The 22,437-nt window shown below is 36.7% G+C and overlaps 1 protein-coding gene across 1 annotated transcript in view; it reads left to right on the forward strand.

The window, feature by feature from the left end:
- Positions 1-14,045, forward strand: part of DYNC2I1 (dynein 2 intermediate chain 1) — a 34,465-nt gene extending 20,420 nt beyond the window's left edge. Inside the window, exons 13-24 of the mRNA XM_035564327.2 lie at positions 256-350; positions 680-809; positions 1,716-1,888; positions 2,296-2,458; positions 5,141-5,254; positions 6,094-6,155; positions 7,250-7,301; positions 8,574-8,634; positions 8,878-8,974; positions 9,239-9,370; positions 10,958-11,181; positions 12,281-14,045. Of these exons, the coding sequence (XP_035420220.2) occupies positions 256-350; positions 680-809; positions 1,716-1,888; positions 2,296-2,458; positions 5,141-5,254; positions 6,094-6,155; positions 7,250-7,301; positions 8,574-8,634; positions 8,878-8,974; positions 9,239-9,370; positions 10,958-11,181; positions 12,281-12,452 (1,475 nt within the window). The 3' untranslated portion in view covers positions 12,453-14,045. The remainder of the gene's footprint in view (positions 1-255; positions 351-679; positions 810-1,715; positions 1,889-2,295; positions 2,459-5,140; positions 5,255-6,093; positions 6,156-7,249; positions 7,302-8,573; positions 8,635-8,877; positions 8,975-9,238; positions 9,371-10,957; positions 11,182-12,280) is intronic.
- The last annotated feature ends 8,392 nt before the right edge of the window (positions 14,046-22,437 follow it).

Genomic DNA, 22,437 nt, shown 5'->3' on the forward strand with positions numbered 1-22,437 from the left:
GGCACTCTGAATCCCCTGATGGAGAGGGTGGGGAATAAGTGGCAGAAATAGTTTCTTCCTCCTGGATTGCTTCTATTGGCAGTGGGTATGATTCCCCAACAGAACTTGTTATTCAGTACTGTAATTGCTGACGAGAGGTTGATTCCTGCCGCTCTTCTCTTGTTTAAAAATTGCATTGTTCTCATGGTTTTCTTAATTGATTCCATTTTGAATCAAGCTTGAAGTTTGTTTTTTGTTGTTGTGTTTTTTTCATAGGTCCCATAAAAAGCCAGGAGATGTCAGCCAATGCAGCTCTAACACCTAAAATTGATTCACAAAGATTAGCAAATTTCCTCCGGTCTGCTGGCCAGGTACACTTACGTACTTGATATCTTTTGTGAGTTGTGTGCAAGTATACTATACCATGTGGTAGATCACTCACAGTACTTGTTATGACTAATTTAAATAAATTACTTAAATAATACTCATTATCAGTGAGATTCATCTCTCTTCAAATGCATGGAACCAGAGCTATGCAACTTTTACATCTGTGTTAAGCTGTATTTGCAAAAGTATAAAATTAATAAAAAAGTTGATAAAGCTTTATTAAATTCATCCACATACTTTTGAAAGCTAGAAATAGCAAAGCTGAAAGATAAGACGACCCTTTTACTTCTGTAAATGTAATTATGTTTGAAAGGTGATTGCTGTTTTGCTAGAGGAAGATCAAGTTGCAACACAGCCCAGGTGGAAACTAAGATCTCGACAAACCAGTCTGTCTATTAGTGATAGCTGTTTCCAGTTAAATACTAACCAGCCATTCCTCCATGGTAAGGGAACTTTATTATACACCTTTTAGTATATAGTGTGAACTCTTCCTTAGACTAAGTACCATGCTCTTTGTCATAACTGAACTGCAAACAGCACATATCAGGATATAGATGATGTAAAGCTCGCTTTTGTTTTAATTGTTCTAATCTTGCTGTAACTCAGTGCAGGATGGTTTCAAATGGGTTACATCAGAGCATCCTAGCTGCTGTGGAACCAGAAGTATAGCCAGTCATTAGCATGATATCAGGGTGTCCTGCATATATTTTCTTGCCCCGGTTGCTGAAGAGCCATCCCACAAGGTGTCATTTCACCTAGGTTTCTTAGGCTGAAAGTAGGGCCAAAGTTACAAATAAAGCAAAGTCATTGAATGGGGAGAATATAGCCTGATACATTTGAACTGCAGCTGTATCTTCCCCATATAAACAGTGACAGTTCAGATGAAAAGTGAAATGAAAAATATCTGTAATTGTGTGAGGAAGACATATTATAGTACAAAAACATACATATCCTAACATGAACACGTGAGATGAACCAGAAGCCTGGCCTGTGCTGTTTCCTGTTGGAGACTTAGCTTAATTTTCTGTGTATATACTAATATCAGATCAGACTTCTTTATTGGCTTGCTTATGCCCAGGATAATCATACTATTAACTTCCTGAATCTATTCCCTTTTGCTTTCTACTTTACTTCTAATTTTGTTGGATTCATTCTCCAGTCCCTCCTCTTCTCTTGTATAGCTTCAAAAGCAATCTACTGTTAACAGAATTCATAATTATTCATAAGACATAATTATGTCTTAGGTTCTTTGGTTGTTGCTATAGCAGCTAATTATGCTTTTTCATCTGCAGTTAATTTACTTTTTATTTGTTTCTTTGCTTTCTTGATTTTTTTTTTCAATGGTTTAGACCGGAAAATATCCTGCCTATATGTATCTAACATTCAGAGGCAGGCACTACTTTCAGTTCATGGATTACCTGAAAAAGCAGGTGTTGCTTTACTGGAAAGAAAGAGCATCGTATGTGTTTGGAATGTCTGGCAGCCATCCAGTCCTCAGAAAGTTTTAATATGTGACTCAGAGGTATGTTTTAAAAACATTGTATAGTCACCCATTGAGTAAATGACTTTATTGTGTGTGTGTATGTATATATATATACATGGATATGTATTTGTCTTGCTGCAAGATATGTCATCTTCTAAAAACACATCTGAGCCTAGTGTGCAGAGTACTAACCTCATTCCATTTTATTCTCTAACAATAGAATTTAGAGCAAGTCTTTTTTTGTTGTTGTTTTAATGTTGACTCCGTTTCATTGATCAGATGTTGTCGGAACTTCTTGCTACTCTTTTAAGTAAATCATCCTTCTGCAGCACACACCTGTAATCTGTTTTTTCTGGTTTTGCATGCCTAGTAAGAACATATTTCAAGCTTATCAAACATTAGTCTTTTTCATAATATCAACCACGTATATTTTTCCTACTCAACAGGTGTTATGTTGCTGCTTTAGTCCCAGTAAAACAACATTAGTTTTTGCTGGAACAACAGATGGTTCGTTGTTGGTGTGGGATCTTCGAGAAGACTCAAGAATGCACCCTCGTATGACATTCGGTGAAACTGACTGGACATTTAGAGTTCCGACTTTTTCCACTGGTTAGTATCATTCTGATACTGAATGTATTCTGATTAGTCACTTTGTGGGCAGTGAAACAATTCCACTACAAATTCTACTAACACTGATTCTCAGTAATCTAGTTTAGGCAGTTCAGAGATGATATTTAGCCTAGTAAAAGATACTAATCAATAATAGCTGTAAAGAAATGTAAGCCAGTTAAACTATGCATCAAGCAATGAGAATTGGGAGATGAACCAGATATAGAACCTAAGGAGTGCTGTAATGTTAAAATGGAATACTCATCTACTAACTTATCTGAAACCACTAGATTAACCAATTTTCATCATTATCTGCCTTAATATGTTTCTTTTTTTATCTACATTTAAACCTACATATTAATTTTGATTTAAAAAAAATCAAAGTAATATAAGACAAGAACACAGTTTTTTCAAACACCACTTAAAGGTCACAATCTGTGCAAATTTTCACCTTGATGTTGATGTTTCTTCATGTGAGATATGTAAAGCATATACATGTGTAACTTCTGTTAAAATCAGTGCAATGCTACTCAATAGGATCTAGAAAGCTGTTCATCTCATCCTAATTTAGATATCTGTGTATGGTTAACTGGATAGATTGTATAGATTAGATTTAGTTCACTTACAGATCTTCTACAGCTGATTTGTACGTAGATACTGTTATCTCAGTCTTTGCTTTGAATCTCACCCTTATGCATTTCTGAAAATTACCCCTGTGTAACTTTATCACTTCTGAATTCAATGTAGATAATCTAAATGTTGAATCAGGTTTATGCTTGTTTATTGGCAATTTATCAATTATTGCAGCCATGTGTAACCTAGTATTTGTTTAGGATATATGAGTAATTTGGGGGAATCACATCATTGCAAACAAGTAATGTATGAAGGCTGAGTGTCAGAGGTAACTTACGGAATGGACTAAGTTGAATTCTAACTTCTATAGTCAAAAGTCCGTTACTTTTAGTCTTCTGTTGAAGGGATTCTGAAGCTGTGACTAAACTTTGTGGCCCGGTAGCTCTCTGGTATTAATCTCATGTTGGGCCAAAACCTTGCCATATACTTTTCTGTCATCTCACTTGTCATATGAGTAAAATCTCTAACACTGGTGCCAATTGAGAGTCATGGCATGCTCCTTCAAGGTTCCTAATATACCACCACAGGAAGAAAAAATAATGTGGTAGTCATTTAGATACAACCTGAGTTAGCGTTACATATTGGGAAGCTAGAAGAAAGTTTATTTTTCAAAAGTGTTTGTGGGTGACCTTTCATCCGTTGACGTTTTCTTGTCGTTGTATTTCTCTTTTTCTACACCTCTGGTCCCTTAGTCTATGATCCAAAATCTTTTCTAAACTTTTTCTTTATAATCCATAGGTGGCAAATTCAAAAGCTACAGAACTTTATTTACAGCATGTGACTGACATACTAGTAGACCCAATCCTAAATACTTAACTCTGCATTTGAATTGGTGTATGAGATCCTCAGAGTTTATGAATCTGTTGGAAATAAATGGGTCTTTATGGCTATTATCATTGCTTTTCAGTGCAAATTTAAATAGAGGAGCAAGTCATTAATCTTAATGAAGTTTTCAATATATGTAGTTGTATGTTGAGAGACTGGGAATGAGATGTACATTCCAGCAGTTTGACCCTTGATTCATCTCAATCTCATTTGTAAATTGGTGCCATTTTACTTGTGCCCTAGAATGAAGAATAACACATAACAATAAAGGTGTGTTTTTTCTCTCTTTTTTCTTTTTTTTTTTCTTTTTATAATGTTATTATTGCAAAATGAGACCCTCTATTTAATTTTCCTTTTCTTTGGTGCAGGAGACAAAAGAACACACATGGGACACAAGGATACACAAACACGTACATGCACAAAACTTGTTCACAAGCATATTTAATTGCAGTAGCCATGTTAAAGTAAACATTAGTTGGTTGTTGATGGACATTACATTTCTTTTAGTAGATTGAAGACATTTGGTCTTGTGTTGCACAGTGAGCTCGTTGTCATATGCATGTTTACAATTTCATGTAGTCGCTTAAATGAGCAAGCAGATTTTAATGCTGTATTCTTAGGAAGTGTTATGCCTTTAGTCTTAAATGAGATTAACTTCAGTGTGCAGATCCAGAAATCAGGAGTATCTGACAAAGAAGACATATTGAAATAGCTCTAAATACACATTTATTTTAAGATGTTATTCAAGGGTAAATGCATACTTTTTCACGGTGAAATGTTTGTTTCAGGATAACTACTGTCTATTAAACAACACTTTATAAAAGCCATTTTCCTTCAATTTTGTCTTTCCTGTTTATTAAGCAGTGATTTATTTTTTCCTCTGTTACTGGTGGAGCATGAAATTAACATAGCTGTCTTCATGCTAGCTCTGAAATGGCAAATTTTAATGAAATGTATTGTACAGTGGCATAAATGATGCAGCAGTAATTTGGAAAATAAAAAGTAGAAACAGAAGGTGAAACATTGATTTGTCTAGTAGTGGTTTATTAATTTAGGAAAGAGTTTGCAATATGTACTTGAGACTTTTACAAACAAACTCATGAAATTCATTACTTGCACATAGCTTTGTAATCATCATTCTCCTATAAGCTAGTAAGTGAGTAGGGTTTTGTTGTTTTTGATGAAAATAGTATAATGTTTACTTTTAATTGTTCTTAATTACAGATGGTGTTCTAAACTCAGTAAACCACACCTCTCCTATAGTAGCAGTGGAACCTGTCTCAACCTCTCTCTGCACTGATCAGAAATATGGACTCTCAAGCCTCTCTTATCAGGAGGGTATGTAAACTGCTGTGCAAGGGATCAGTCTCAATCTCAGTCTTTCTTTAGGTATCCAGTAAAACAAATATGTCATAGCCAAATTCCAGTTTATAATTGCATTCTGGCTTCTAAGTTCTATGTAGTATCAATTACAAATAACATTCACATTTACTTGCTGTTCTCAATTTCATGTAATGTTCATTCAGTGCAGTTTCACATCCGATGAGTGTTCTTGTCTGTTAAAATGTCTCTTTTTAAGATATTTTCTTCTTCCATGATAAAACAAGTTACCACCCAAAAACTGCCTTTAGAAAGCTCCTAGTCCTCCTGTTATGTCCAGAAATCCCTATCTATATCAGTGCAGCAATTTGTGTGTATCTGACAGCACTGAAAATGTGTGACTGACGTTGACAGATCTTGCTGTGTCTTTTGCCTAAATTTTCTTATGACCAACCTTTGCAAAGAAACTTTAATACTCATGCCTCCAAATTCTTAGGCAGCGTGCTAGAGGAGAGGTCATTAATGCCATTACGGATTTTCATTTTGAAAACCATAATTGTCCAAAGAAATGTTCTACACATTGCAGGTTTTACTAGATTTCACCTATTAACATTTTAAGTTCTGTTCCAAAGTCCATGCAAAATCTAGACACTTTAAAAGATGTGGACAGAGACCATCTGCCTTTCCTGTAGGTGAAATTGAACACACTAGTTTCATGCCTTTTTCTTATTTGGTAGAATTAGGGTGCTTTATGTAGCTAAGAGAATATATTAATCTAGAAAACGTTTAAAATCCTTTGACATCATTCAGGATGAAGGTCAGTGTATGAATATGAATTGTTACTGTTCCTTCCATAGAAATGTCAGGCCCTCCATTTCAGATAGCTTCAATGGATGAAAATGGAATCCTCAATATGTGGGTGAGTAATATACGTATGAAAAGAGAGAGCGTTACATGTTAGAATAATAAAATAGTTCTTGAAATATAGCAACACAAATCTTGGATTTCTGATGAGAATTTCCTCCCTGAAAAGTACAGCAAAACTAGCCATGCTATTGGAATTCTCTTCAAAATCTTTGACCTGACTCCCTAATGCCAGGATGTTATCTTTAGGCGAAACTGTTAACAGGTGCATGAATTCATGAAAACGTGCAAACAGTAGTTCAGCTTCACAGGAATATGTTCAAATATTTCTAATAATTGAATAATGGACTATGGTCCTCTTTCACCCATCTACTTTATTTTATTTGAATCACAGTGGTTTCAGAGACTGTACTGAATGTATGTGAGAAGTCATATTCGTAATTATATTAAATAAATGTTCAAGAGGCAAAATGTGGAAATCTGTGGATAAGATAACCCTGCCTAAAATATGAGAGGCAGGTAAGCACCAGGTCTGTTGCTCTTAAATACTGTCCTGACAGCTCTTCTTTCTATCAGGTGTTTTCAGTCTTCTGTTTTTCTGATGCAGCTTTGGCCCAGGTACCCCTGAACCTGTTGTTCACATATGAATTATCTTGCTTGAGGAACTGAATAGCTATGTGAATAATAAGGGGATAAAAGTATTTCCCTTTCGTAGCATTAGTTAAGTCCCTTAAAGCTCTAAGTAACTTCAGTAGCAGTGGGTTTGAGCCAAATGGACTTTCCTTTGGAGTTCATGGAAAGGTGGTAAGAAACACAGGAAATGTGTTACAATTCCTTACTTCGGGGATTTAGGCTGTTTTTTTTTTTTTTGGTTGCCAATCAAACCAACATGATGCCAGCGAGCAATTAAGTGTAGGAAGTGACTTCCCATTTTCTGCCTTCCCGTAGGGAATTTCCAGCAGGCACATGCAGCTGTTTTTAGCATTGCAGACATTGACAGAGGATAATCTACCTGTGATCGTTGTAACGTTAGGCTTAACTCTAAAGGAATGTTTAGATGGGCATGTCATACGTTATTACAGATAGTTAAAAAACTTTAAAGTCTGGTAAATGCTTATTTTTTATTAATGTTGAATATTGACTTTTCAGGTAGTTGTAGAATTAAAGAAAGTGGATTTGTCTGGTTCGCAAACTGATTTAGGTAAGTACTGTATAGTAGAGGTAGGATAAAGTGCATGGATTTTGAGATGGTGAAGTTCCTAAGGAGGAAGAAGAATCAGTGGTGACATCAAACGGTCTAGAAGAGGGAAAAATTGTTGAGGGAAAAAGATCCATCCTGAATAGGACATATATCTCCGATTTTGGGTTGTAGGTTAGGTATCACGAGCCTTATCTTCACTGCGATCTGAATCTCATCTGCTAATTCTGCACTGGCAATTGCTACCACGGACAACCACATTTCTTAGAACATCAAAGCAGATACCTGTGTCCTCAACAGCTTTTTTTTTTTTTCCCAAGGAGTACAAGATTTTATGTCTTTCTTGGTACTCCTTTCTTTAGTTTTAACCAAATTTCTTATGTTTTTGTTGTTGCCTGCATCTCCATTTTGATAATTATCCTGGAAATCCTCTTTTGATTAAGGTACTTAATTCATTGTGAGAAAAAAGATTCTGTAAAAATGGTAAGAAGCAAGTCCACTCAGTCCTTGTTGAGTCATCTGAATAACTTTTGTTCTTGGAACAAACTTAGACTTACTTAGCTGGAAAAGGCTGTCAATAAAATCTGGATCCATTTTTGAATGCAAATATAAACAATGAAGCAATGCTAACAAACTAGAAATATTGATCAGTTTTATAGTTTTTAGTCTCCTGTGCCTTGTCTGCCTATGTTGAGTTGCCAGATTTGGGTATGTATGTCTGTGGAGAGGTGTATTTTAAAGCTAGGCTGTGCTGATGATTATCAAGTTTGCTTCTGCCAGCACTCATTTTCTTTTCATCTGCAAAAAGTTCTTGGGTTTGAATAATTTTAATCATTACGCTATTCTCTACTAACAAGTAATATGGAATAGCTTTATGGAAGCATTCTTACCATTTCTTATTACCATAGTTCATGGTAAGGATCCAAGTGACATTAAATGTGCATTTTCACCATTGATAGAGTTAGGTTTTATATAGTGATATTGCATGATCTTATGTGCATACTGTAGAACTGAAACACATAATTGAGTTCACATATTTCACTTTATCTGTCCTCTTTCTTTGATTTCTGTCAAAGATTTCAAGTCTTTAGATTTGAATTCTGAAATAGAGTTCAAATGATTTAAGATTCTTACGTATCAAAAGCTATTTCTGCAAGAAACAAATTTACTATGAAGTATCCTTACATTTATTAGCTTAGATTTTAATTTGCTGATAGCACTTTCTTAATGCAAAGTTCTTGAATCAGTTTAAATAATTATTTTATATAATTTTAGGTTTAATTCCTGGAGGGAAAGTGAAGTTAGTACATAGTTCTACTATGGAATTGAATAGCAGGTAAGAAAACAAACCTTTGGGCTTGTATATCTCATAAAGCTAATTTTTCCTATACTTTGTTAAATTACTGTTATCTGATCTATTTAACGATATTTTCATGGTTTTGTTTTTTTTTTTAGTGCACACTTTTCCTAGAGCTATTCATAAAAATCTTAGATCAAGAGTTTCTGTAATGTACTTGCATGTCTTTAGGAGAAAATTCCTGTACATTTTTGCCTTCTTTTACCTTTATGTTTTTCATAGCCTTTTCCCAAAAGATGTGCGCCTGAGAACACCCCAAACACTGACTATTAAATTTCTGTCTTCTGATCCTAATCATTTCATTGTTGGAACAAACATTGTGAGTAATGTGCTACAATTCATCTTGTTATTTTTTTTCAAATAGAGACCCATTTACTTGGATTTTTGCCAGAAGACTGTATGTAAAATTTGTAATTTGGGAATATTACTACAGTCTTTTATTAGCTGTTAAGGACCTTTTAAGGTAGCTGCTCTATGAAATATTTAAGTTTTAAGTTTTGAATTATGAACTTCTAATATTGATAATGTAGCTTTTTGTTTGTTTGTTTTTGTTTTAATTCTTTTTCCTTGTGTTTTTTTGTAGGGTCTGATAGGCCATGGTACAAGACATGATTTAAAAGTTCTTCCAAAGCTATTCAGACCCCAGGAGAGTGGAATAAGATCAATACGTGTCAATGCAATTGATTTCTTCCCTTTTGGAAAGTCACTTTTTTTGGTATGAAAACACTTTAATTTAATGCAAGTTTCATTTTTAATTACCTATGGAGGGAAGTTTTCCAATCTGATGTATTTAACGAGATGTGATCGTTGATTTACCTCACTAATTCCAACCTGAAATGAAGGGTAACAAACATATGATATCCTGATGTGACTTTGGATATGTGAAAGATGGAGGATCTGGCTCACAGAAACAAATGTCAGTCTCGCTGCAGCCATTAACTTGGTAACTTACTCTGATTTACTGAAATTCAGCATGGCTAGCAGGTCTTCTGCTGTGAGGGAAACTTCAGCAGTTTCTCAATGTTATCACATATCTCTTATTGACGTAATCATTTTGGAGACAAGATATCTGTGAAAGAAAAGTCTGTGGAGCAGCTGTGGGTATTCCATGCCATACTTTCCTCTCCACTTCATGGCTTTGCAGCTAGCCTGCTGACAAGTTCTTGGGGTATGCCTGGCAGCATATGCATCCTACATGTGGACAATTATCTTCAAATCTGGCCTCTGCAGTTCAAATTGACACACGATATTCTAATTGTCTGCCTTTTCAAAGTTTATTCAGTGTAAATTGGCTCTAGCGCTGGTAGGATTTTCTAAATACCTAGACCTGCATATACTTGTACTTGATCCTCTCTTAAATAATGTATTATGTCTAAATATGCTATGGTTTACATTGGGATTTCCTGAGGTATAAAATGAATGTGTTTGGCTACTGTGTATGTATTTTGTGTCACCATGTGCCGAGTTAGAACTTTCACTTACCACTGTGGAAGTTCTTTCCTTTTTCCCAAATGCATTTATTTAGAGTGATACTGACTTCTACAAGTTTGTATTTGCAGAATCCTTTTGAATCTAAGTACAATTTGCAGAGTCATCTTTAAAAGTCATTGTAATTTGAAAACCCTAGAAAGTCCTCCTTATGTGTTGATGGCCCAGGGTAATATGAAAAAATTTTTTTATGTTTTCATGAAATAGTTTCTTTTGTACCTAGATTGCAGCAAACTTGCAAACGTTATACTAGGTAAGACAAAAGGTTATAACAAAATATCTGGAAGCAGTGATATCTGCCTGTCTTTGGATTTAGCTGTTCACTATGAATCAGTTTAATATCATCATACTGTTAAGTACAGTCTGTCCTACTGAAAGCTGTTCTTGGTTTTACAGATTACATGTGTTAATTAAGTAGCCTTCTGAATTAGCCTCTAGGCTCTGACCTCACCCCAGGTCAGACTACTATTGTGTTGTGCTGATCATAGTATTAGTGAAGTTGATAGTTTGAGAATTTTTTTTTTGTTTGTTTGTTTGTTTGTTTGTTTTTAAGGGGAATTTGGGGCTTCTTCCCAAGATCAGTGGATTAAATTACTCTGTATACTCAGTGGGACTTAATGATTTTGAACTCAAGGTCATATTAAAAGGTAAAATCTGGATAATCTTTGCAGTAAAATGTGGTAGATATGTATCATTTAAGTCAGTTAACTATTTATATTTATCTGCCTGGCGTTTTCAAGAATTGATTTGTAGTTTCTATCCTGCTTAGTTTGTTTTCCTCCCAGGTAAGATTTTGTTTTTGCCTATGATACAGGTTGGCTGTTCAGATGGAAGCATTAGATTACACCAAATGACATCAGAGTATCCCCTCATGCAGTGGAATGACAGCACAAATGGCCAGCCAATTATTGCTCTGCAGTGGGCTTTAACAAGACCTGCAGTGTTTTTTGTCCTGGATGCATCATCTAATATTTACATTTGGGATCTCCTGGAAAATGATCTGTTGCCTGTGGCAAAGCAAACTATTCCATCAGAGAAGTAAGTACATTACATTACTGTATTTTTAACAAAATATTAATAATATTGTCATCTACATTTTGGTTAGCATTTGGGGTGAGGATTTTTTTGCTTAACAAAATCTTATTTAGAATTTGCTTTTCTAACTGTATTTTTAAACTGCTTGAAAGAGACACCACAGCAAGTGTAATTTCAGATTATATTTATGTATTATTTGTATAATCTGACAAGAAATACTGTTAGTATAAATCAAATTCAGAAACGGTGTTATCAGCGGGATGGATGGATGTCTATATGTGGATGACTTGCTGTTTATATGTAGAGAAAAATTTTGTTCCCACTAAAATCACTGGACTGCTTAAGCTCAAAGATAACTTTTCTGAATCAGGATCAACCCCATAAATATGCAAGATATGTTGGGGAATATTTTAAAATGCCTATATTACCATACGTTTACCAATATAAATATTGTGTTTATTGTCACAAAGTAAACAACATTTTTGGCTAGCATATATTCACCAAAACTAATACCAGGGCAGTCACACAATGCTGTTCCTGTAGTCAGTGTAGAAACCTGGGTATCCTGTAGATTGATTCAGAATTGAAGTTTAGTTTAACCTTTCTGACTTGAGGATTTTCCTTTCTTCCTGCTGGGTGCCCTGCTAGGAGCATCTGTCTTCCCTAGGCTTAAGTTAGTCTTGGTGACGATCCTTCTAACTAAAAATTTTCCTTGTAGTTTTCCAAGCTGTAATGAAGTGCTGCTAGTTTTGGGAGAAAGTAATACATTTTTTTAAGTTGTTATACTGTACAGTTTAGGAAATACAATAAAAAGTATCCAGTTCATTTTTACAAGCTTGAAATAACTTTAAGTCATAATAAGAAAATGATGATGGAATCTGTGAACAGGGGCAGAACTTCCTCTTATTAAAACATTAAATGGTTGTGACCGGTTAAAAGCTAAATGCTGGGACTTGAAAGGGAAAAGTATTACACTATGATGATAAGCAGAAAAGAAAGAATCATTTAACGATAAGTAACTTGCTAAAAACACGTTTGAAATGATCAATTTCTATTCATTTTGTCTCAACCCACTTCCCCTCCTCCCTTCTTTTGATTTCAGAGTTGTAACTATGGCTCTGCTTGGAGAACCAGAAAAAACAAATGGATTGTTAGGAGTTGTGCTGGCCAAGGACTCTGGACAGATAGATGTTCAATATGTAAAGAAGAAGTGGGCATTACCTCAGCCTGAGGAATCTGAAAAACTAAATTTGATTTTGTTGCAGTCCTTTTAGAAGCAGGACATCTGTGTGGGTTTATTACTGCAAAATATTTATATGATTTTTTACCGCAGTTAAAAGATTTGTAGTGTAGTTTTGTATTTGTATATAACTTGTATATATTTTAAAGAAAATTGATACATTGTTTCAGATGAAAAGATATATTTTATCTTAAAAAATGATAGAACCAAATTTTGCTTATTGTGCTCAAAAAGATGATGAACTGTATTTCCTTATTGAAAGAATTATAAATATGTTTATTTAAAAAAAAATTGAAAATATATTCCTATAAATTACACTACAGTTTTTCATTATTTTACTCAGAAATAAATAATAGCAAACCTTTGTCTGGTGGGCATAAAACTGTGCTCCTGTGTAAGCAACATGAATGTATTGCAACTTGTATCTCTGGGACTTTACAACACTAATGCTTGGTAAAGATTTCTTATATCTACCTTGAAACATCATGCAAACAAATTTCCATTTCACGATACATTACTTCTGATTTTGTCCCTGGAGCATTGCAAAAGGAATACCTGAAAGCTCAAGTTGTCCTGATATATACAGGTTGGATCAAACACTGGAAATAATGAGCTTGTGACACTTATTGAAATTCTAAATCCTTTGTGATTTCTGATGTAAAACAGAAAACACTGACCTGTTTAATCCTGTAAATCATTTCAAAGCGCTTGTAGTGAGGCAGAGGATAGTTGTCTCTAACATTATTCTAATTTTTGAACATTATTGGTAAAATTTGGAACAAAATTAACCACAGAAAATACCTTCAACTTTTGTAGCCTAACAACGTCAAATTTAAAGATCATGAAGGAAAACATGGTCAACCAGAGCAGAGATTTGGGGGGAAAAAAGGACAATTTGAAAAAAATGTTCTAATGCATTCAGAATTTAGTTTATGTATGTTTAAGCTATGTACTTTCTACTTCTAAAGTAGATTGAAATCATTTGTAAATTTTAATTAATTCATAGCAAAGTGTTTTCTATCTAAACTGTTACTTAAAGTGAGCAGACTCAGAGTGGCCACATGATGGTGCCAAGTCACTGCAGTAAAGGAAGAGTGCCTTACACAAACAGTGTACATCACTTGGGGAATTAACTTGTGTTCTTTTGCACATTCCCCTCTCAAAAGCAGCAGCCACAGTCCAGAGGGCCGGATGAAGTACTGCTTCATCAACCCCTAAAATATGTTGGAGAATATTTTTAAATGCCTGTATATGGTATGTTTATATTGCTTCCTTTCTTATTGAAGCAAGTAACCTCAACAGTTGCAGTGTGAAAGGTATCATGTTCTCAGTTTTAGGTTAGGTGCTTCCAGGTGGACAGCTCTGTCTTCTTCACATCTGCAGTATATGTGTGGATCGGGGCACTAGAATAACTTCAGTAATTCAGGTAGAGAACAAATGGCAGGTACTTTTTGTAGTAAGGTAGCGGAGCATGACTACTAGGACCCACAGAAAAAAACAAACAAAAAAAGACCACAACTCTCTCTCCCTCTCTCTCACACTCACATGCAAGGAACCACCACCCTTCTCCCACCCACCCAATTTAAGATCAAAATAAAGTGTTGAAATTATACTGGTCTTCTGAGAGAAACTGTTACTTGTTATCATTTCATTACTTTCAGTGCTTACCATCCTGAATTTTCATACCGAAGAGTCTTTTGTGCATGGAAAACATAAACAATGGGTTGGGTTTTTTTCTGTCTTGTGCTGTATGCAGTCATCCCCTCCCTCTTCCTTCTCCGGTATGCAAAAAGGAAAGAACAGTGATTACCTTCATACAGAAGTACCTGTCACTACCTCTGAATGGTTCATAGGTATGCTTGAATTCAAAGATCCAAATATTTTAGTCCGGTTATTTTTGTACTGCCTGGAGACTTGAGTGCAAGTCAGTTCCCACACTGAGCCAATGTTTCTTGCCTAAAAGACCAGGTTTCTCCCTTAAACTTCAAACTGAAGTAATAATATGACTGTATCTTGTGCTGGCAATGCCTATCTTGAGAACATGAGAAAAATGTACGAAAGTTGCTGCTTTTTTGCTCATTTTCCCACTGGGTAAATGCAGACCATTAGAGTGGCACTGTGTTGTAACCTAGCAATGGGGCTTATTGACGTAAGCATTTTTGACCATGAATATGATCAGAAAAGTAGGAAGTACTGCTATGCTGTAGTACAAAGAAAGTATTCCATGCATAAGCACTTACTAATTTTTTCAAACAAAAAAAATACTTAATTTTCCATCACCTACTTTGAATGATTGTGAAATTAAAATAGTTAACATAAGGTATTGGATTTTTCTCATGTTTCAGAGACAGGCAAAAATATGATTAATTAAAAATGAAAAGCTGTGTGTGAAGGAAAACACATCCACTGTTGATTCCAAAGTGTTTTCACATTTACAGCGTTTTTCCTGGCAGCTCTGATATGTGTACATATGTGTACACATTCTACTGAATGATTCAAGCTCAGATCCAGGCTGGGCAGAGAATGGATTGACAGCAGCCCTGGGGAGAAGGATCCAGGGGTGGTGGTTGATGAGAAGCTGAACATGAGCTGGCAATGTGTGCCTGCAGCCCAGAAAGCCAACCATGTCCTGGGCTGCACCAAAAGCAGCGTGGGCGGCAGGGCAGGGAGGGGATTGTCCCCCTCTGCTCTGCTCTTGTGAGACCCCACCTGGAGCCTGCGCTCAGCTCTGGGGCCCCCAGCACAAGAAGGACAGGGACCTGGTGGATTGAGTCCAGAGGAGGGCCACGAGGATGATCAGAGGGCTGGAGCATCTCTGCTATGAAGACAACCTGAGGGAGTTGAGGTTCAGCCTGGAGAGGAGAAGGCTCTAAGGAGACCTTACAGCGGCCTGCCAGTACCTAAAGGGACCTACAGGAAAGCTGGGGTGGGACTCTTTGTCAGGGAGTGGAGTGATATGACACAGAGTGATGGCTTTAAACTAAAAGGTGAAAGATTTAAATTAGACACTGGGAAGAAATTATTCACTCGGAGGGTGGTGAGGCCCTGGCCCAGGCTGCCCACAGGAGCTGTGGCTGCCCCATCCCTGGCAATGCCCAAGGCCAGGCTGGATGGGGCTGGGGGCAGCCTGGGCTGCTGGGAGGGGTCCCTGCCCATGGCAGGGGGTGGCACTGGGTGGTCCTTAAGGTCCCTTCCAACCCAAACCCTTCTGTGATTCTACGATCTTAATTTAGGTGGTAAAAACTGGTATTGTGAAACATTTAAAATAGTCTCAATAATATATGTATCACCTTTGGGCAATTTTGGAATATGTGTTTTTTACAAAATCAAGCGTGGTTAAAATTAACTGACCCATATAATAGAATCTTACCTTTTAAATGATGTAAAAGCTGAATCACTATCCACCCATATTAATAACTTTTATAAAATATCACATCTTGATCTTAAGCCAGCAAATCCTGGCAGCAGGGCTGAAAAATTTTAAATATGCAAGATGCCAGAAAGTTTTGGATAAACTTCTGCTTTTATTTTCCACTTTATGAACATGCTTTGAAAGCCCTTTCTATTTAGAACATAAATATTAATATTGTTTTCATTGGATTTTGTCATCTCACAGATGGGAAAATGAAGTTTTCAGTAGCTAAATAAGAAGTTAGCTGAGGAACAAAATTCCTGAATCAGATGGCTGATTTTTTACAACTGTTTAGAAATGCTTTTATTAATCTGTCAGCCTATATTTGCAGTAGAGCTTGGGAGAACAGAAATAGCACGGCTCTTCTTTTGTACCAGAACACTTATTTTTAATTGCGCTGAAGGTGACCATCCTACCAAATGCAATTTTGCTTTAATTAATCGTGGCTGTCATTTAGCTGAGATGTGTTGAAAGTCACAGGAGCATTGCAGCTTCCATAGCAAAGGCAAAATATTCTAATAGCTAGAAAATTTTCAACAGAACACAGATAAATCATAAAAATAGTTATTCTTTTTAAAGACAGATGTATTATTTTTATTTTTTATTTTTTTTTCCTGAGGGAGGTGGAAATCTATGTTTATTCTAGGTGTAGAAATTGCCTGGAATAAAGCAGGCAAATCTAAAGTTTCATTGAATGACACAGGCTGTTGGAATAGGCCTATCTGTAGGGTTCACATAGTCAGGAAGTGACCAGAGTTTGGCCATCACTAGCACATGCAGTGGCATGCAAACAAGGGAAATTTACCAAGATACTGGGACAGGAAAATAGCTAATGAGACATATTTTCATTGCTAACTTAATTTCCAATCAACCTTGTCAGTTGTCTATTTACAAACGAATGCTTCTTTATCCACAGGTTTCTGAGCCTGCTCAGTCATGGAAAGGAAGAAGGCAAATCCATTTACAGCTCCCCTTAAAAAAAAAAATCAGTCAACTTCTCTTTCACCAGTGGTTCCTAAATGTTTCAGAAAGTATATTGATAGAAAATAAATCACCATAAATCCTGATGTTATATTATTCAAACTGGTATGAGAGGGCCTACATCTGGATGTTACAACATGGTAGGTGGTGATTTGGGTGCCGTGAAAACTGAGTAGCATGCGGAATTATTCATCCTTTTCTTTATTTACTACTACATGAAATGTCCCACTGGAGCTACTTAAATATGATTCCTGTCTAGCATTAGCTATTTTTAAAGTCAGCAAATGCATTTATGCAACTAACAATTGACTGTAGCTGGGGAGAGGAAGAGATGTCCCCTTCCTTCCTTGTAGGGTTTTCCACAGCCTTTCCCTCCCCACAAATGCTGTGATTCATCCAGCCTTTCCTTTCTATGTTCTGCAGCCACTGGTAATACACCCACTGTACTGGTGATGAAAAGATGCCCATCAATCAGTTCACCTGAGATCTTGGACTGTTGGAAGAGTTTTAATAGCTGGTACCAGGAGCTGGGGATTTTTACCTCCCGAGCAGATAGCTCATTGGCAGCTGCAATGCAGACTTCCTCTGTGTCTGACAATGTGCACTAGTGAACCAGTCCATAATGAATTTATTCATTTATTTTTATATACCATATAGACTGAATTGAAGCCAATAGAAATCAATGGAAAATTTTCTATACATAGCTTATGTTTCTTCTATAAAGACTGTGGAAAGGAATACGAAATAAATTTCTCCTGGCAGGTCTTCATTTTTCCTGTTTTCATATACATGTGTTTATAGCACTGATCACCCTGCTGCATTCCCAGACACACGCTCTTTCCTCTGTGTTTGCTTTCAGAAACTAGATTATTTTCTCCTGGACAGCCAACACTAATATGGTTGGATGCTGGCGACTACGACACTTGAGAGAGGTAAAAGCACTCGATCATTTTTCTGTAATTTAAAGGTGTTTTAGGTGGAAAAAAATTCTCTGAACAAGTGTTGAACAAAATAGTTTGTAAATCCAGTAAAATGCTCAGAGTGAATTGAGCTGCACACCAAGAAAAGAACTGGTGTGTGTGAGGTCGGTCTTGGCTAACAATGATCAGACCTGGCCTCCCCACCTCGCTGCTGAGGTGCCGCATCTGCACCTGGAGGTCCTTCTCTGCCCCGGCTGCGAGGGGGTTATGGTAAACACCGAGAACTGTCACATATGTTATTAAGATATTTAACGAGTATGAGTCATGAGGAGGTCTAAAAGATCTGGATTTCATTTCCACCCCTCAGCATTTCCCATGTTCGGAGGAGCACTGGCCCCAGCCAGGGAGGGAAGAGGTTATCCGCAGCTGCTCCTGCCTGGCTGCCGCTCAGCGCGACCTCGGTGCGCCCGAGCGTTTGCAGCAAGATAAGGCCAGCTCCGAGTGTCCTGCTTTCCATCAGATCCGCTTTTGGGATGACAAGGGAACATATGAAACACAGATGTAATTGTGCCTTCTGTGATGATGCTAATTCAGGCACTCCGGGGCCTGCGCTATGTACACGTTTTCCATTTGTAATCAGAAACATATTTTCTTCTCAAAATATGGTTTATCAATCTCAGTGGCTTAGTGCAACATGGTTTTGAGTTAAACTGGCTTTAGATAGACATGACGGCATCGGACCAGATGGAGAGAGGTATTCTTCAGGGTGATTCTTCAGTAAAGTCAAGGGGCTTCATTTGGAGTGCAAAGAAGTCTGAACTTTTTGTCTTCATATGGGTTATTGACAGTGTCACGTGCAGACTAATAAAAGCACCAACACTTGTACATGGTTAGAAAAATCTATAAGGGTCATAGATCTAGTTGAAACGTTTTGACATTGTGCCTTCAAACTGATTGAATCTGAGCTCCAAATAATTTATATCATATTTATAAATTAAAGAGGCCTAAGTGCTCTCTTTGCATTTTATGCTGGTGCAACCCAATTGAAAATAATGATGATATCCTAGTAAAAGCAGGAATAAAGTAATTTTGTAATAGTCCATACTACCCATTGACATTTATAGCATGATTATTTTTCACCTTTAGCTGAACCCTTACTTCTATTGGATTCATTACATTTTGTAATATTCATTGCCTTTTTCCTCCCAGATGTCAAGTGGTTTTCGCTTTTCGGAGTCTGAAATATAACAGCCTCATTGGAAACTAATCCCATGCACAGGTCAGACAATCTGTTGCTGCTGACTCGGTTTAATACAATAAATTAAGAGCCGTTAGAACATATTATGAGTTTTCTAATGCAGGATGGCTACAGCTTTCTTGAGAGGTCTTTCCTCATAGCCAGGAGTTCTGCCAGGAGCTCACCAGCTGATAATTTCACTGCCGTTTCTCTTTTCTGTTGCCTGTCTTGCGACTAGGCGAAACCATTCAGCCTGTCCAAACCACAGTTGTTGCACATCAGGGATTTCATAACCTGCCTCAAACTCAAACTGCAGGATTTTTTTTTTTTTTGTGTGTGTGTGTGTGTGTCTGTTAGAGAAAAAAAGATGTACCACAGCAGCTGGTTAGATGTGTATTTTAAAAGCCACATTTTTAATTCACTTGGGTCTTCTAGGAGACAGAAGAATGGAAGCCTGGGTAAAATGCCTGTGTTCACAGAGAAGCTCTTCCAGAGGCTTAGAGAAAGGATAGTCCATAATCAGGTCTTTAAAAAGCAAAGTCAGACAATGAACTCTTACATTGAGCTACTTAAAGACTTGAATTACCGTGACCCTGCTTGGTACTGCAGACTTCAAATGCTGTACCTTAAAGGCAAAGAATTAAGAGAAAAAGTTAATAAACTTTCCTCATCTAAAATCATCTTTGACAACCAGTCAGGAGTCAAGTTCTGTTGTGCTGTTGAAATAAGTGACCAGGAAAACACCCTGTCCCGCAGAGCTTATATGATTTAGGTGGAAGGGATTTTTGTTGATCGCTGCATTTATTTGCAAGGGTAACTTGATACTCTTCAAGCCCATGCAGTTGAGCCAAAGGGCAGACTGATTAATTCCAGAGAAGTAGAATAATGACAAAAAATAGATGTGAAACCACCCTTCGAACCTTCACTTGGAAGATTAATGATTACTAAGGTTACTTTAGATATCCAACTATTTTTCACATCAGAGGACAGTGTCAAAGGGCTTCATTTAAAGATTAATTCATCCAAAATGATGGAATTTGCACTGAGTATAATGAAATTCCTTCGCTGGAATTGTTGGGGTTTGAGCCTAGAACCTAGGTTACAGAAAGACTCTGCGTTACTGTGTATTCCCTGAGTTTCCTCAGGCTTTCAGTTTACCTGCTCAATACTTAGCATTTTGGCTGTTCAGAGAGGTCATTTCATTAAACAAAGACATAGTTACTAACATCAGGACTGTATAGAGTCCGTGTTGTGCAAACAGAAATGAAAACCACCTACCCACAATTTCAAAGACTAGTAGTTTACATTTGTTAAAGCTCCAATTCACATTCTTTTCATATTTTACAAAGATAGGGATTGCACAATGTTCTACATTTCATATCCTTTCATCCCTGTCTTAAAAAAAAGAAAAAAAAAACAAAACAAAACACAAAATCAACTAAATACTCCAGCTGTTTAGTGTCTTCATTGGTCCATGAAGTTTAAGGTCTTTTTAAAACCTATCCATATATGAAAGTTGCCATATTTAGACAACAGATCAGTCTCATCCCATCCACATGTGCCAATAGCAAGTGCTGAAGAAAGAAATACAGAATAACACAGGAAGCACACTATGATATTTTTCTTCCAAGTATGGTATGTCTTCCAAGCTTCTGGCAATCTGTGGCATAGGAATTTTCTGACTCAGATGGTAACAGTTCACAGTGTTTAAGCGAAAGGAAGGCATTTTTTCCCATTAATTCATCTAATAGCTTTTTTAAAACTTTTTTTTTTCCTTTTTTTTGCCTCCAAAAACATTGTGGTAATATATTCCACCAAATAATCACACTGTACAAATAAATACCGCTCTTTTAAGCCTACTGGCTGATCATTTCATTCATTGTGTCCTAGACCTTGTGTGATCTGAAATGGGAAACTAGCTGGCAGGTAAATAGAGAAAGGTTTATTTCCCATACTGTCCCTGTGTATTAATGACTCCTCATAGAGAAACTGTTCCAAATCCTCATCATCCATCTTTATGTTGAGATGAGTTGTATTTAGAGCAGGATTTAGGCTCAAACGTTGGCTCACTTTCAACTTGTCCAGTAGTACAATGGTGCTTTCTGTGATAGTCACACCTGGGAATACCAATGAATTGCATCTGACCCTGCTGCAATGACACTTGTTTAGACAAGGAAGACAGATGTGTGTAGAAATTAGCCTCAAGCAGAGCCTGAGAGTTTCGACACTGGCACAGTGTCCTTGTAGTCTATTTGACTCCAGGAAAGGTCAGTAAAGGAATATGTTGTTACCCTTTAAAATACAGAATCCATATTTTGGTGTAGAATAAGGCCAGTGATGTGGTAGGTCAGCCAGGCTGTAGCTGACATGGCAATAGCAACCCATGTTTGATCTTGCCAGAGACATGAGGAAGGTAGCTTTCCTTTAGAACTGAAGATTTCCAAAGCAGAGCAGTAACAAAGGAGCGTTACAGGTGGGACAGGACAAGCCGAGGTGAGTGAAGGGGTTACCATCCTTACAGAGAACCTGAAAAAGAGCAAATGCCCAGTAATCCAGTGGAAACTATGGGCTTGCAAGTTACAGGATCCAAATCCGCGCAAACCTCAGGAAGAGACAAGCTCCAGGTTCTTGTGACTCCTGTCACTCCTTTGGCATAGCTGTTGGTGTACCCGGTAAGCCTCATCTGTCAGAGGATGGGCTGTCTTTGAGCTGCTGGCTGCTTGACTGACTTTACACAGATTTGTCATTTTGACAACAATAAGTGTGTGCCCTTTTAGTGTTTTGGTTTTGAATGTCTCCAGAGAGATGTTCCATTTCAAAGTGCAAAAATAAAAACAAACAGATATCCAAGCCTGAGCTAGTTACAGGAGGCTTGGTAGAGCCTGTGATGGGAATCAGTCCTCTGCATTATGCAGTGGAAAAGCTGTGATACTGTGGAAGGGAACAGATTATCTTTGACTTCATAGAAGACAATAATTCAGTTTTTATTAATCATGCCTCAGTAGGCATCTTTTTCATGTAAATGATATTTATTTATTCCATAATATGACAATTTTGAATATTTTCAGATGGAAATTACAATATCAGAGCAAGTAAAAGTAATACTTTAGCAGCTGGCAACTATTGGATTAAACTGGCACTTAGTTACTGGGAAATTGTTGAAAAAAACACAGTTTATTGATTGGTATTGGTCAGCATTGATCTTTGAAGGTGAAAATAATGAAGAACAGTGATATCATTCAATTCCTATGAGAGAACCAAAGACAAGATATCGTCTTCTTTTTAAGACTCACTTTCAAGTATTCTGCTGAAATATTGAAGTGAGAAAGGAATATGGGAAATACTGATCAATGGAAGTTTTAAATAACTAAATAATATGTTATATATATACACGCACACACACTTCGTATCTAAAACTTAGATAGCTTATATCTAAATTTAGGTAATTTGGAGATAAAATTTAGAGATC

This window comes from Cygnus atratus, chromosome 2 (assembly GCF_013377495.2).
Source record: "Cygnus atratus isolate AKBS03 ecotype Queensland, Australia chromosome 2, CAtr_DNAZoo_HiC_assembly, whole genome shotgun sequence".
Taxonomy (NCBI): Eukaryota; Metazoa; Chordata; class Aves; order Anseriformes; family Anatidae; genus Cygnus; species Cygnus atratus.